The sequence below is a fragment of the Aspergillus brunneoviolaceus genome, assembly GCF_003184695.1.
Source record: "Aspergillus brunneoviolaceus CBS 621.78 unplaced genomic scaffold BO95scaffold_1, whole genome shotgun sequence".
NCBI classification, from domain to species: Eukaryota; Fungi; Ascomycota; class Eurotiomycetes; order Eurotiales; family Aspergillaceae; genus Aspergillus; species Aspergillus brunneoviolaceus.
This window is the reverse complement of record NW_020290731.1, coordinates 314354-329417: the sequence shown is the minus strand read 5'-3', so window position 1 is coordinate 329417 and position 15064 is coordinate 314354. Positions and strand designations below refer to the sequence as shown.

The following is a 15064-nucleotide window of genomic DNA, read 5'->3' as shown; positions in this document are numbered from 1 at the left end:
GGATCTAAACCACTAACAGCCTAGTGCCGGGGAATAATGACTCAGGCCGCGAATAGCCGTGCGTTCCTCACCTTCCAGAAAGTAGCATGAATCATCCCATTTCAGGCCTGGTGCAACTTCGACTTGTTCTTGCTTTCTTTTTCTTTCTCCCCATTCCTCCCTCTCTCTCCCTGAACTCCCTTTTTATTCCTCTCTCTACTCCGCAGTCAGTCGGATTCGAAAGAGAATCTCCATTCTTTACCCCCTGTTTCTTCTCATAGGAGTTGGTGGTTCCCGTCCGCATCGAAAACATCGCAAAGCAGGGTCCAATCCAATTCGGAATTATCTCCACACTTTTTTTTTTGGCTTGTCCGCTGTCATTCCAAGCTCTTTTAGCCGTCGATCATTGCTAGAATCATACCTGCGTACAGCGTCTCCCTCCCTTCTTCTTCTCGACCTCCTCACAATTCCCCAAGTACACCGCCAGATCAGTGTATCCCATACTCCAAAATCATGGAGACTTGGTCTCCTACGTGTATGTTCGGTCTCTAACAACGAGAGCAACATCCCCATTGTCCAATTTCAAGACAAGCTGCTAATACAGTCCGGCTATTAGCGTGGACGTCCAAGCCGGCCAAACAATGCGTCGCGTACGAAGACACAGAGGCGACGGAGGCAGCTCTCGAGAAGCTACGGAAACTTCCGCCGTTGGTCACCACACAAGAGGTGTGTTTTCCTGTGTAACTGATGATTTGTACCGGCAATTTTTGAGGTCGTCTCTGTGCATGTGTTTTACTGATCGCAAATTATGGCACAGGTTGCGAATCTCAAGAACAGTTTGCGCAATGTCGCCCTGGGGAAGGCGTTTGTGCTTCAGGGAGGTGGGTTTCTGAACTTTGTCCCTTGACGTGAAACAGAAAACTCACAGTAATCAGGTGACTGTGCCGAGCTGTTTGATTACTGTAACCAGGAGATGATTGAAGCCAAAGTCAAGCTGCTTCTGCAGATGAGTCTGGTATTGATTTGGGGTAAGTCTGTTAGATCCCCGCTAATGTGATGGTGATGATGCTCATGCATGTCTTCTAGGAGCGAATAAGCCTGTGGTGCGCATTGCTCGGATTGCAGGGCAGTTTGCAAAGTACGTTTGTCTCACGTCCTGTCCTGCCAACCGTAGGCCTAATGCACTAATTCCTGAGCCATCAGGCCTCGCTCCAGCCCCATGGAAACGATCAACGGGGTCGAGATGCCCTCCTTCCGAGGCGACAACATCAATGGCTTCGAAGCGACGCCCGAATCGCGCAAACCGGACCCCTCGCGCTTGGTGTCGGCGTACTTCCACTCCGCCGCGACGCTAAACTACTTGCGCGCCTCCCTCTCCTCCGGTCTTGCGGACCTGCACTCCCCGCTTGACTGGGGTTTGGGCCATGTCATCACCCCTGCCATCAAGGAGAAATACGAACGCATCGTGTCGCGGGTGAAGGACGCCCTCCGCTTCATGCAAACCGTCGGCATCGACACCGACCGCGGCGTCGAGACCGTCGACGTCTACACCAGCCACGAGGGTTTGCTCCTCGATTACGAAACCAGTCTCACCCGTCTCCTCCGCAACCCCCTACCCCCCAATTCCGCCCCTGCTTTCTCCATGTTCTCCCCCCCTTCGTTTTCCCAGCCACCACCATCCGCTGTGGACCCGACGACAAGCACGACGACAGCACCGGCAACGGCAACGGCAACAAGCATAACCCCCCAAACCCCACTCCTCCCCTCGAAATCATTCTACGCGACGTCCGCGCACTTCCTCTGGATTGGCGACCGCACGCGCCAACTCGACGGCGCGCACGTTGAGTTCTTCCGCGGCCTCGCCAACCCGATCGGCATCAAGATCGGGCCCAGCATGACGCCGGAGGAATTGACGCAGCTGCTGGACGTCGTCAACCCTACGCGCGAGATCGGCAAAGTGACGCTGATCTCGCGCTACGGCGCCGCCAAGATCGCCTCCCACCTGCCGGGTCACATCGAGGCCGTCCAGCGCGCCGGCCATCTCCCTGTGTGGCAGTGCGACCCTATGCACGGCAACACCCAGAGCACCCCCACCGGCATTAAGACCCGCCACTTCAGCGACATCCTGTCCGAGCTGCGCCAGGCCCTCGAGATCCACCGCGCCCACGGCTCCTTCCTGGGCGGCATGCACCTCGAGCTTACCGGCGAGGCCGTCACCGAGTGTGTCGGCGGCGCCGGCGGCTTGACCGAGGAAGGACTCGGCGAGCGCTACACCACCTTCTGTGACCCGCGGCTGAATGAGAAGCAGGCCCTCGAGCTGGCCTTCCTGGTCGCCGGGTTCTACCGCGAGATGGATGAGTCGGAGCGCGGGAGGATGAACTCCATTTGATTTGTTGCGTGGAGCTTGCAGCCCAGAATTGAGAGAGGGTGAGTAGAATATCTTCAAGTATGGTTTATTTTGGTCTTGGACAATGTTCCATCTTGGGAGGGATTTAATATTGAGAACGGGTTTCTCGGGTGCATGAACCTCTTTTGGAGGTCGACAAATCCAATTTTGACCGAAGATTTTGATTTATACGATCAGCGACAAAGTAATTGGGGCGGTATGCGAAAGGAACCATTCATTCTTCAAGAAAAAAGAGAGAAGTAAGAATGTTGATTTTATTTTATTCAAGAATATGAAATATCCACATCGACCCAAAACCAGTCACGACAATGTAAAACAAAAACAAACCATTCTGCAAATAGGGGGGGGTATGTAGGTGTCCCAATACACAAGATAAACCAGAGAGAGAAACGAAACCAGACCCAGTCAATTGATAGCAAATAGGAAATCGAAGTCAGCTCCCAAATACGACTGACCGTACCCAGCATAATAACAAGAATGGAGAAAACAAGACGCGAGATCACTCCACGAGGGGACTACCCACCCGGGGCTTGTAGGCCATGCTCTTCCGGCGCGCGGCCTCGAGCTTCGAGCGCAGCTTCTGGTTCGGCTCGCGCACGGGGCCCGGGGTGGTGAAGAGACCCTGGCGGGTCTGCTTGGGCGGACAGGTCTGCTGGACGAGCTTCGTGCGCTGGGAGAGGTAGAACGGGGTGGCGGGGGACATGCCGATGGCGTCCATGTCGAAGGCGTAAGCGGAAGAGCCGGGGGTTTGGGGCGTGTGGCAGTACCGCTGGTCGGGTTCGGTGTGGCCCACCGTGTAGTCGACCTGTTCGGGCGGCGTAGCTGTAGAGCCTGACTCCTCCTGTTCCTGTTCCTCCCGGGAAGAGAGAGGCGGCGTGCTGTGGTCCCTGGTGAAGCTCTCCACGGTGTCTCGGCTGATGGCGCCGGAGCGGCGGCGATCTAGGGCGGGGGCGGTTGCGGTGGCCCGGACCAGCGTGCCGTTGACGTTGCTCAGCGCGCGCGGTTCCATGCTCTTGCGGCGCTTGGCACCGCCGCGGGGGACGATGGAGCTGTCGACGGCGTAGGGGGTTTCGTCGAGCCATTTGCTCTCCCGCTCGCAGTCGAGAACCCAACCGACACCAACACACTTGACCAGGCCCCGCGCGTGGCGCACCTTCTCCAGCGTCCGAGCACTTCCGTCCTTGAAGACCACATGGGTGACGCCCACCTTACCCTCCTTGGGTTCCACCCCTTCCTCCGGGGCCAGGCTCGCGCGAGGGTTCCAGCACCAATTCTTGATGCATCGGGCTCCCATTTGTTGAAGCAGTTCGATGAAAATACCACTAGCATCTTCGCCCTCCGTGGTGTGCACGTCCACATAAACGACCGCTCCTTGCAAAGCCAGCTTAGGCGCCGGTGCGCTCATGCTCCTTCTCGGAGCCTTTGCACTCTTGGTCGGGCTCGGTGATTGCGGAGGGCGCTTGGCAGGCGTCGATCTCTCATTCTTAAGCTCGGCGGGTTGTGTCACCGGGGCGACTGGCCTGGACATTGAGACTCTCTGAAGTCTCGGTGATTTCCGAGGCGACAGCGGTGGAACAGTCTGCTGAGTAGGAGCGAAGGTCGAAGTGCGGATTCTGGTGGAGGCACGAATAGGCGAAGCACCCGAAAGCGAGAGACCTCTCTTGCGTGAAATCTTCAGCGGCGAAATATGACCTTCGGGTTTGAGAGGCACCTTGGAAACAGTGTGTACTGTTTGCATCTGAGGAATTCGGTTCTTGACAGGGGTGAAGAGAGGAATGTTGGAAAAGACCTCATTCTCCTTGTTATCATCAAATGCATCGCTTGCAGGGAGCTGGCTGTTCGACACAGAAGCGATCTCCATCACTAACTCCTCGCGGGGGTCCTCGTCGGTATAGTTGTCAAGGGTAGCCTCAACCTCTGTCCCATTTGGCATGTCAACCACAGGGCCTTCTGTCTCCTGAATACTTTCAGAGGAATATGCCTCTAATTGGGAGTCTTGACTAGGGTCCTCATAGATGTGAGGGCCGTCGACATTCTCAGTGACCGGCTCTTCAGTCTCAGCAAGAATAGTCTCTTCCGCCTGAGATTGCATGTTGAAATCTTGCAAGATTTGAGTACCATCGACAACTTCAGTGGTTTGCTCGATGAGCTCAGCAGGCTCGGTAGTTTCGGTGTTGTCGGCCTGTGACGGACGAGAGCTCTGGCTAAGGCTTTCGTAGATCTCCGACTCGTCCTCCTCGGACATCTGCTCAGCATCCTCAGTAGTGCCAGGCTCTTCCAAGCCAGAGGTCTGGCTGAAGTCTTCGTAGTCCTCGGGACCGTCAGTAACCCCTGTCACCTGCCCGGCAGTTTCTGCAGACTCTACAGCTTCAGCAGCCTCAGTCTCTGCTACCTGTGAGTCGTGGCTGTAATCTTCTTCAATTTGAGAATCGACGTTCTCGTTAGAAGCTTCTGGTTCGGCCTCCGTAGTTTCATTTGCGTCAATTTCCACTGATTGCACGCTTTGGCCACCCTTGTCAATCTGAGGACCCCCGTCCTCAGCAATTTCAGCATCGGCATCAGCCGCTTCCGACTGCACAGGCTCCTCCGAAGCCTCTTCCGCTTGGCTGTCGATTTGAGGATATGTGACCTCTACCGGGGCGGGCATCACGTTGCTGGATGACCTGCGGTTGCCACCCAAAGAGAATATACCTTTGCGTGGGCGTTGCGAACGCCGAGGCTGGGATCGCGCGGGACTGCTGGCCTTCCATTGGCTGAATTGCTGCGCCAGAGGTGTGAAACGCGGAGCGTTGTCAAAGATCGAACGCTTTATAGACCGTCTGAGAAGTGGTGTCGCGGAATTGGAGTCGACGAAGGGGTCTTGATTGCCACTGGTGTCTACCGTGAAGCCCTGTCGAACCGGGCTCGGGCTGTCAGCGGCAGACTCGAAGCTCATATTCCGCCGTATAGGGCTGTCTGGTAAAACGCGGACTGGTGAGATGTTCTTCATCGCTCTATAGTAGGCTTCACGAATTGGACTCCAAGGATTTTCTGGTTCTTCAACCTCGTATGGCAAGATGGGGACACGGCTGCGCGGAATGATCTCTGTTGGTTCAGCAACAACAATGGTGGGCTCGTTTTCTTCGAAGACGCAATCCTCAATGATGTCTTCTTGCTGATTAAGGGACAAATCTTCCTCTGCAGCGCCAACATCATCATCGGTCTCCATCATGTCAGGGTCGTCCTCCGTATCCGAAGAGTCAAGACGCTGGTCCGCCTGTTCAGGTAGTGTGGGTTCATCGACAAAGACATCGTCAAGGTCCTTGGCTAAGCTGTTTCGGATTTTGGGGATGGGCGTGTGTTGTTCCTCCGCAAGTGGAATGTCGACCTCCTCTTCTACAACTGGATTGGGTGTTGCCGCGCGTTCCTGGCCAATTGCATCCCGATGGCCGTCTTCAGCATCAGATACTGTCTCGGGCATGTCTTGGTCCAGATTGACACGGTCATCCTCCTGTTCCTGATTGTCCCCATCAGAAGCATCGTCCAGTGTTGCATCCACTGAAATTTCGCGAACAACGGGATCATCTTTATGATCTTTTGCACCGGCCCCAGACTCGACAGCAGCCTGCAGATCATCCGTTTCCTTGTCAGCATCTTGTTGAGACTCGGGAATATCCTCAAAATCAGGCTCTCCAAGGGAATCCTCATTCGACTCATCAACATTCTCATCGTTGACATCCTCAATGGGCTCCGCATTTGAGATCTCTTCGAACTCTTCGGCTGCCTCCTGGATCACTTCCTCGCCAGTCTCCTCCATAGGCACATCCACATGCTCAGGGGCAGGCTCGACCTCGTCCAATTCGTCAATGTCGGATATCTCTGCCATGCTTCCAGCATCTTCTTCCATGGCTTGATCCTCGCTCTGATTACCCTCTTCCTCCACGTTTTCACCGACGACTTCAGCGACGTCTTCAGCAACTGTACTAGCATCATCCTCGACGTACTCAACAGTCTCCTCAGAATCGTGTTCTGCGGTCTCTCCATTTGCCGCATGTTTCTCATAGTGGCGTGCTAGCGAAGGCGAATGAGGCGGGGTTGTGCTGACAGGGTCGAGGTCGTCATTCTCCTCAGACGCCACGTCTTGAGTCGTTTCATCCTCCTCATCGGCCTGAGTCTCTACCCTGGTTTGCATGAGTCGGAGAGGGGATTCCTCAAGGTGAGAGTCATCAAAAGTATCGTTGTCTTCCGGTTCTTCTTCGTTGTCATTCTCGTGCTCGGACTCTTCAGGTACTGGGCTCTTCATGACGGACAGAGAAGCTTTGAACGGAGTGGCGACCTTCTTCGCGGGACTTTGAAGGAGGGACGTGCTTTGTCTCAAGGGAGTGGCGGAAGGTTCCGGTTGAGATTGAGACATGAAGGACGCGCCAAACAGACCTTTCCTGGGCGAGGATTTCAGGGGGGAGTTGAGTCCCGGGGTAAAGTTGGGTTGAGACACCGATCCGGTACTGGTGCCAAAGAGATTGCCGCGTCGAGGGGTTTCCAGGGACGCTTTCTTCGGAGAGAGCCTGAGCGGAGAGTTGAGGGTGGGTGACAACGTGGGTTGCGACAAGGGCTGAATGTCACTGCGGAGAGTCAGACCACCACCTCGTCTGGGTGTTTCCCTCATTGTGAAATTGAATGGCGAAGGGGGTGGTCGGCGGGCGGGGCTCGACAGGAGAAGGTTATTATCGTTGAAGTCGACTGAACGTCGAGGACCGGGCAATGGGTCGCCATTTTCATCGAGAGACTTGCGGAAATGTCGTCCAGTGAGATTGATCTTCTTGACTGGGGAGCTGAGTCCGATATTTTCTGATCCGTGTTTGGGAGGCGATTGAAGGATTGCTTTCATTTGATCTTTGTCCGCACTTAACTCGTCGTCCTCGCCATCCGAGCTGGCGTAGGAAGAAAGCCCTTTGGCGACCTGCGTCGCCTTCTTCGGCGACAGCGGCTTCGACGAGTCGTCCTTCTTCGCTGCCGCAGGCTTGCGGCCCCTACCGGAGGCGGCCGCGGGTTTCCGCACCGGCTTGGACGCAAGACCTCCCTGGCGCACTGAGACGGTGGCGGCGCCCCTTCTCCTGCCAGCCGGCGGAGGAGACGGCTCATTCAATTCATCCGCATCCGAATCTGTGGGATCCTGGAACGTGACTGTCTTCTTCTTGGCCGGTCCGCGCAGCATGTTCGATCTCACGGACGAAGAGTGGGTGGTGATGTATACTTGCCTCGGGGCCTCTTGCGACGAGGAGAAGTCGATATCCGTGAACCCTTTGGCGTTCAATCGCGTATTTTCCTTCAATTCGTCGACCACCTTCGGCTTCGCAGCCGCAGTCCCCTTTGGTCGACCTCGGGTCTTGGGCGCAGCAGCAGCAGCGGCAGCAGCCTTGTCCGCCTCCTTGGCGACGGCGGCGGCGGGCTTCGCCTTCGGCCTTCCAGCGCGCTTCTTCGGTACCACTTCCGACTGAGCCAGCTCGTCGTCGTTGTCACTGTCCGATTCCGCCGCCGCCGGCGTCGCGACCACCGGGGTCTTTCGCGTGCGCGGGGCTACGGCGCTGGCCCCCGCCTTCGCTGCGGGCGGCCTCCCTTTAGGCTTCGACGTGGCCGTTCCTTTCCCCCTACGACTCCCGGCGAACATATCGATCTCATCGTCCGTCGTCGCGTCCGCATCCTCCTCCTCGACGGGTCGCTTGGTGGTGGCGGCGGTGGTCGTCGTGACTGACGCGGTCCGGACGCCTCGCTTCCTGGCCTCCGTGGCGGAGCTAGGTGCCTTGGCCTTCGTGGTCTTCGGCGCGGTTCTGCTGCTGGCCGCCGTCGTCGTCGCGGTCGCGGTTGTCGTTCCCTTGGTGCGGGTGCGCGTTGCCCGCTTGGGCGGGGACTGTGGGATGATTGCTGCGCGAGCCATGCTGTCTGTTATTCGCGCCTTCACGCGTCGAAGATCCGAAGGGGTTGAGGTCGGTGGTTGTTGGTTCCTCCCGCTCACTCTGTTGCTGTTTTTCGTTGCGTCAAATGTGTCGCGCGCGGGGAGGGAGGGAGCCGGGTTAGTGTCGACGAATTCACTCTGCTCTCATTGTGTGACTGCTCGTAGTGACAAAATCAATGGCCACTATGTCAGATTGCCCCCGAAGTCCGATATTTAAGATGGTCGTAGCAAGCAGGGCAGGGGGGGGGGCGAAGGGCGTTGGGTTTTGAATGGGTTAAGGTTGTGGTGGAATAAGCTTGCAGCTTTCGGCGGCGAGCGAGCGTTGGGCGTTTCGTCAGAGTTCGAGCTTGGGTGGAAGCAACCAACCAAGCCTGCCCGCCGCCGCGTGTTGTCGACCTTGCTTGTTTGGGAAGTCGAGGGGCTGGTTGCCCCTGACAACGCCGCACGTGATGTCAGCCAATCCGCGTCGATCATCTACAGAGATCTATTCAGAGTACGGAGCACAAGCATTGTATGCATGTATGCACAATACTGCTATCAAGAACTTTTACTGTGCTTAGTACTGTTCGAAAAGACTTATATGATCAAGAAACCACCAAAGCCACGGCTTCATAGGAATTCCCCGAAAAGTTTACAGCAAAGCGCCCGCAGTCACTGTTGCCGCCAAGGCACCAAGAAATACAGCACGCGACACAATAGCGCCTTCACTGCTGAACACAACAGCTGGCTTATACTCGCCCGGTGTGGTGGAGTTCGTCGTGCCGTTCCAACAATATCTGTCAAAGCACCGGTTACAGATATCCGGGACGCTGGTGTTGGTGCGTTCGAGCGATCGACTCAGAATCGCGCACCCCACACACGTCGACCAGTCTGCGTCACGGCTGTTGTTGCCCATTGTCGCAACGTCGTACCCATTCTGGATGATCTGATCTCTCTGCGACTCTTCGTATTCCGGTTTGAAGGTGGAAACGTTCGAGTAAGACACATATGGATAATTGGGAAGGTAGACAATCAGTGGCGCTGGTCCTGTCAGATTGGACGAGTTGCAGCCAAAAAAGGTCGGTCGCGTATTGAGGCCCAGGTTGACGAAGGTATTCTGGTCTGGAACCGCCGGGAAAGCTGTTCCATTTCCGATGCCCGTGGAGTTCAAGCTCCGTTCGTAGGTAGCAACCATAGCAGTACCATTCGGCCAATTATTGTCAGTGTCAGCAGACGAATCCACCGCGATGATGACATCAACATGGCGCTCAGGCTGAATCAGTGGATGCAGTGGGATATTTTGGAGGTCTTCACCACCATCGACTAGGTCGAGCATGGTTTCATTTGCAGCTGGCGACGAGTTGTTGGCCCAATGGTAGAAAGGATTTGGTGTGTAGAGCGCGATGTCGTAGTTTTCTTGTCCAATGTCCTCCAAAATGCTCGTAAAAGCCGATTTCAAGAAGTCCGGGAGAGCTGTAGAGTTAATCTGTAAGAGGAACTGATTAAAAAGACTCGATGAAGTCCCCATCACAAAGCCCGCGTTGTCAAATCCCCTAACACAGCTTTCATTCTGAGGAAGAGACCCAGCTACAAAACGAGACCCCAGATACTCAATAGGCGCAAATCCGTAGACGGTAGGGTCGAAGGTGCCAAATTCCCAGGGATTGAATTCGTAAACGGTAGCATTGCTACTCACAAGTAGCTCATCCGGATATCGACCGTCAGCAACCAGTATCGGTATTGGCATCTCGGCCTTCTTGAAGGAATCTGTCAGAGCGATTGACGACCAGGTGTAGTCGATCCCCCCATTGGAAGCATTGATCAGCTGATAAGAAAGGGCACGCCCCCTAGCACATCACGGTCAGCGACTCTCGAATCTTAGCCTGAGGGCAATTTACACTCACCAATAATCGGTGATGGAAGTGTTGAAACCTGCACGCGATTTGCCCTGCACAGCATCATAGATATCCCTATAGTAAGAGGCAGAGTCAAATAGCTGAATGCCATTTCCCTCTGGTCCCTCGAAAATGGAATTCTGGAACTGCCAGATGTCGCCGTCATCGTACGTCTGCAAATGGGAAATGGTACTGAAGTTATTCATATAAACCGAACCAACCAACCAGCCGCCGCCGCTCAAGCCAGCCAGGTATGTTGCCGACTGCAGCAAGCCACCAAGTTGACCATCACTCGTGGAGTTGTTCGTCCTGCTATCGAATGCCTTGATGGCCCCTGCACCGTTCATCAGGGCTCGATAGCCGCCTCCAGATACCGCAATCCCGATATTGGGCAGGTTCGAGGTGTTTCCGGAGACTCGATCGATATATTCCGTTGCGTTGAAGTCTGCAATGGTGACATGGCCGAAGAAGTCTTTCAGGGCCGATTCGGTCTTTCCCCGGCGAGTCTTGAGCCACGAGGTCTCGTTCGAGGAGAGAGTCGAGGCACTGCGCACTGTAGGCCGAGTAGCCGAACAACTCACATTGTCCGGGGTGTAGCCGTCGGGGGCGTTGGGTAGCGCGCGCTGTAGCATTTTATGTTTCCGGGCCCCATCTTCTGCGCTAGTTGTCGCGCCTGTTCAAATAATCAGCCAGAAAAGAGGATAGTCATGGAAGGGCATCGACGTACCGAACAGCGAGCCCGCTAAAATGAGAAACGTAGCTGTGATTTTCATATTGACTATCACCGTCAAGCCGCCTGCCATCAACAGCTGCAGAGCTCGTCTGAAAGAGGTCGGATTCGCTGCAATGCCAGACCCCGAGTCATATATCAAAGGGCTGAGCTGCCGTTGGGCAGGATGTCTTGGGTGTTGACGAAGCCCGAGGTCAGCCAAGTATTTGTATTCACCGATTCACCGATGAACATGGGGGGTTCCGGCACAGCTGGCAGGCAGGCTGAAGTGTCACGGCTGCTCATTGGTGTGTCTAGAATTGGAACGCCGCACGGTACTAGTGAAAGTGCTATACTAGGTAGTGGACGCACTCGTCCGTGGCTGAGCTCGAGCAGCTACGAGCCATGGTTCCTGGTGAAGCAAAAGCTACTCGGGGTCAATGGGCGTTTGTGGTTCGGACAGCGGCAGACAGCTTCTGGGCTTGGGTCAGAGGAGCCCCCCCTCATCACTGGCAATTAGGCAGGCGCATTTTGACTTGATGTGGCTCTAATTCTGTGAACAAGAGCCTTTTGACGAATATTTAATAAATAATATCGTAATGCATAGGTGGCCGATCAACCTTGAAGGGAAGACCCTGGATCGGCAAGCGATGGCGGATGCCGGCGGGCAGCCTTGTTGGAGGGCTGACTGACACTGACACTGGCACTGGCTGACTGACGGCTCGGGTAGGTTGACGCAATCCCGCCCCCCAGAAACTTCAGGCCAACCCCGGCATTCCTCCGCTTGCGCTTCGTGTTCGACTGCTTTCATCCCGAGTCTACTTCTCGTGTTACCTTTCCGAGTATGGGTAACCCCCCCCCCCCCCCGCCCCGAACAAAGCCACTTCTGCATTGCTCACAAGCATATCTAATATGAGATCATCATAATTCATTAACATCTCTCCTCAGGTACTCGAAAAGCCCAGCTAAGCTACCCTTCATCCGTCCCACAAGCCATGACTGGCCTCGCAGTTCAATCTCCACCACCGCTCAATCAATCCCTTCGATACATGATATCCGTCCTCATCGTATACTTGACCCCACGTATCACAGGATCCCCGCCATGCAGCAAATCATTCTGCTGAAACACCAGCACCGACCCCGTCCGGGGAAAGATGCGAAGATGGCGCTCCTTCTCCTCGAACCGAGGCAGAAAGGAGGTCGCACCGCCCAGCAGAGATCCCTTCGTGTCCAAGTTCACAACGCCCTCGCCTTTTTCCAGGCGCTTCATCTCCCGCGTCGGTTCCGCGCGATCCTGCTCCCCATCCCCATTCAAATAGAGGTGCACCGTGTAGTACGAGGTCTCGCGCCCGTCCGGCGTCCGGTAGTGTCCATCCCAGTGCGGTCGGAAATATTCCCCCCCTTCGTATTTCAGAAAGCGCAGTCGCTCGTTGAGACGGGTGAGTCGGTAGACGGCGTTGCGACCGGCCAGGCCTGTCACCCGGGGCTGGTTGTCGATCACCTCGATGCCCCCCAGCTCCTGTAAGAAGGGCCGCAGCCGGGCCAGCAGCTTGTCGGCCAATTCAGGCGAGTCATAGATGATCCGCCCGCACTTGCGGGTGTCCACTGCGAGCGCCTGTTTGCCGTTCCCCAGGTTGATCATGGCGCGCTCCCAGGTGGGTTCGGCCGTGGCGGCGGCGGTCCGGTCTCCGGGCTTCGTTGACGGGACGGTGCTGGCCTCGGCTAGACGAAGAAGCTCGTCACATTCCTCCTTGGTGAATGCATTGTCAATGACTGCAGCGCAAAGGTCCTTGTATTCAGGCAGCGGTGGGTCGGACTGGATAAAGTCGATGCGGTGGCATTGAGCGTCGGCCGGGGGTTGGGCGGGGAGGAATTCCGCCTTTGTTCGCCGAGCCATAACGAGGTCGGCACAGAATCTCTTTGGTGGTACTTTGGAGGACCTCGAGGTATAAATCTAGAATATATAGAGTCGATCGAAGGAAATTTTCAAAGTCTAGGGGTAAGGGATAGAGTCATCTTGAAGAATGACCCTCAAAGGAGGCTTAAAAAGTTAGCCCTGTTCGGGACCCCGACTCAGCCTCGTGAGCAGGCAGCGAAGGAAGTCATACAATACAGTGGGGGCTGAGCCTTGACCAGGCCAGAATCATGGCCTCCTGCAGAAGGAAGCACTGCAACTCTGAGTGTTCAAGCCCATAACACACACACAACGAGCAACAAAGACGATTAACACGTTCATTTGTCCTGCTCAGCTAATTTCAAGATCCATGATGTCTAGTGCCTTAACAACAATGCTTGGCACTCAAACCGGACTTTCTTCTTCCGCCCTACTACACGACTCATCTTTATCCCATGAACTCCAAATCTCATAGCACTGCCTTCTTATGGGGTTGCCAGTGCTGGAGATAAGACTGCACGTAAAACTTCAAAAACAATAGCATCAGGAACAGAACAAACCCGCATCCAAGGCACAACGCATAAGCCTCACTACTATCTCTAACGCATCTTACTGTCTTCATGTCCCGAGACTGCTGTACTTTGGAGTCCCGTGGCGTTATGTTGAAAGGGGTATTTGGCGATTGATCATGTCGCTCAAAAGGAGGACCAGAAAAGGGAACATCATATTCCACAAGGACGGACGACAAGCCTAATAGGCTACCGACGAAGAATTGCATGATTTGAAGCAAGGTCAATGAAGCTTTGGTCGAGTGGTGAACGAGGATGCGCAACGCAGTCATGCTGTAGTATGTATACTGTGCGTCTTCATATTAGCATATGTGGCAGGATAGCATAATTATCCGACGTAACATTACTGACCATCACGGTGTGCACAGCCGAGTTGAATAGTGTGGCGATTATCGAGGCCGAATTGATAAATCGTACTCCCATGCAGCCCCAGAAGATGACGCCAGCATGGTGATATATGTGCAGGGCCGAAGCCTGGCGCCCTTTAGCAAGAATGATCACGGTGTCGAGTGGCTCATATAGCTTTGACAGATAGAACAGCCAGACGATCAACTTCAACCTCGGCGCATATGATTCGTGCCCCGGGAACTGACCCCCATGGCAGACAATGTCTGCCGCCCGGCTCATATGCAATTCATCTTGCTTGTCCGGCCATGCGGAAGACAATGTTTTCAGCATAGCGGCGAATGTCCAGGCCGAGAAAGCCGTCAGAATCAGATTGTGTAGTATCACTAAGTTAGAGAAGACCTTTGTGCGACTGATTGCCCACGGTCTCCGTTCTCTGGCATTGATCTTATTGCAATAGATGACGACCGATATGTACAAGACGCTTATAGTTGTTGAGGTCCGCAGGTCCGTAGAGAATGTGTATAAGGATGGAGAAAGCTGATATCTTCCGAAGCGGAGTGCTGATTCGGGAAAAGGAAGGTAGTGGCTTGAGCCAAAAGCATCGGAATACTCGAATAAGGTGAAGGGTGGTCGTGTAAGTCGAAGGAATCGCGGTTTCAGCATGGCAGCAGACAGTCCAAGAGACTTTCAACAGTGAACGAAGAGCGAGCGTGCTGGTCTGGGTGACGATTGAGAGCCACTTGATGCGCAGACCGCATGCACCGAAGTCGGAGCTTGTTGATGATGGGATCGCTCATCCTGTATCGGAAGCAACCTTCTGTGTTTGGAAGACAGGACCCTTGCAGAGCTTATGAACTGATGTCGGGTCCTTAAGGCAAGGCCTCAATCGCATTCTGGGGGAGAATCAGGGATTGTTGTTGGGAGTTGAAGTCCGCCCGAACCGGAAACCGACCCCGGACTTTGAACTGAATGTCCATCTCATACCTTGGCAAGGCCTCAGCTGACTGCCCATTCTTTACTACAGTGCCTTGGGAACAGAGCCATAGTTTGAAACTTACAGCTCTCTACTATATTTATAAGTTCATTCCCTCAACTATGATCCCGCTACGGCGAAAGCTTGCATATGGCAAGCCAATACTCCCAAGACCCGGCATGGCGCATAAAAGATGGTCTTTCCAAGGTGATAGATGGTACGTCCTCTTGAAGACAGGGACTGTTAGAGCTCGGCTAGCACTTGAACATGAGATTAGATTGAAGATCTCCCCTGGCTTGTTCCGCACCTATCATTGGGTAGCTCGAGGGCAGTTTCAAGGACATAGACATTGAATTCTAAAGGGCTCCATCGGGATAGA

At 54.7% G+C, this 15064-nt stretch overlaps 5 protein-coding genes across 5 annotated transcripts; 1 reads left to right on the top strand and 4 right to left on the bottom strand.

The window, feature by feature from the left end:
• Positions 1-94: 94 nt before the first annotated feature.
• BO95DRAFT_437602 (3-deoxy-7-phosphoheptulonate synthase class II) lies at positions 95-2687 on the top strand. Its single transcript, XM_025585311.1, has 6 exons — positions 95-514; positions 596-705; positions 797-860; positions 915-1007; positions 1066-1117; positions 1183-2687. Exons 1-6 carry the CDS (start codon positions 493-495, stop codon positions 2366-2368), a joined length of 1527 nt encoding a protein of 508 aa, XP_025447954.1. The 5' UTR covers positions 95-492; the 3' UTR covers positions 2369-2687.
• Positions 2627-8403, bottom strand: BO95DRAFT_2685 (uncharacterized protein). The gene has a single exon (XM_025581567.1). It carries the CDS (start codon positions 8298-8300, stop codon positions 2886-2888), a length of 5415 nt encoding a protein of 1804 aa, XP_025447953.1. The 5' UTR covers positions 8301-8403; the 3' UTR covers positions 2627-2885.
• A 48-nt stretch (positions 8404-8451) lies between these two features.
• Positions 8452-10965, bottom strand: BO95DRAFT_448748 (lysophospholipase family protein; the record flags this gene model as incomplete). Its single annotated transcript, XM_025587901.1, has 4 exons — positions 8452-8454; positions 8974-10144; positions 10202-10865; positions 10920-10965. 4 exons carry the CDS (start codon positions 10963-10965, stop codon positions 8452-8454), a joined length of 1884 nt encoding a protein of 627 aa, XP_025447952.1.
• An 814-nt stretch (positions 10966-11779) lies between these two features.
• Positions 11780-12869, bottom strand: BO95DRAFT_437599 (uncharacterized protein). Its single transcript, XM_025585310.1, has one exon. The coding sequence runs from the start codon at positions 12796-12798 to the stop codon at positions 11935-11937; it is 864 nt and encodes a 287-aa protein (XP_025447951.1). The 5' UTR covers positions 12799-12869; the 3' UTR covers positions 11780-11934.
• Positions 12870-13067: 198 nt separating this feature from the next.
• Positions 13068-14634, bottom strand: BO95DRAFT_437597 (uncharacterized protein). The gene is made up of 2 exons (XM_025585309.1): positions 13733-14634; positions 13068-13642 (listed from the first exon to the last, which is right to left on the bottom strand). Exons 1-2 carry the CDS (start codon positions 14373-14375, stop codon positions 13554-13556), a joined length of 732 nt encoding a protein of 243 aa, XP_025447950.1. The 5' UTR covers positions 14376-14634; the 3' UTR covers positions 13068-13553.
• Between the last annotated feature and the right edge of the window lie 430 nt (positions 14635-15064).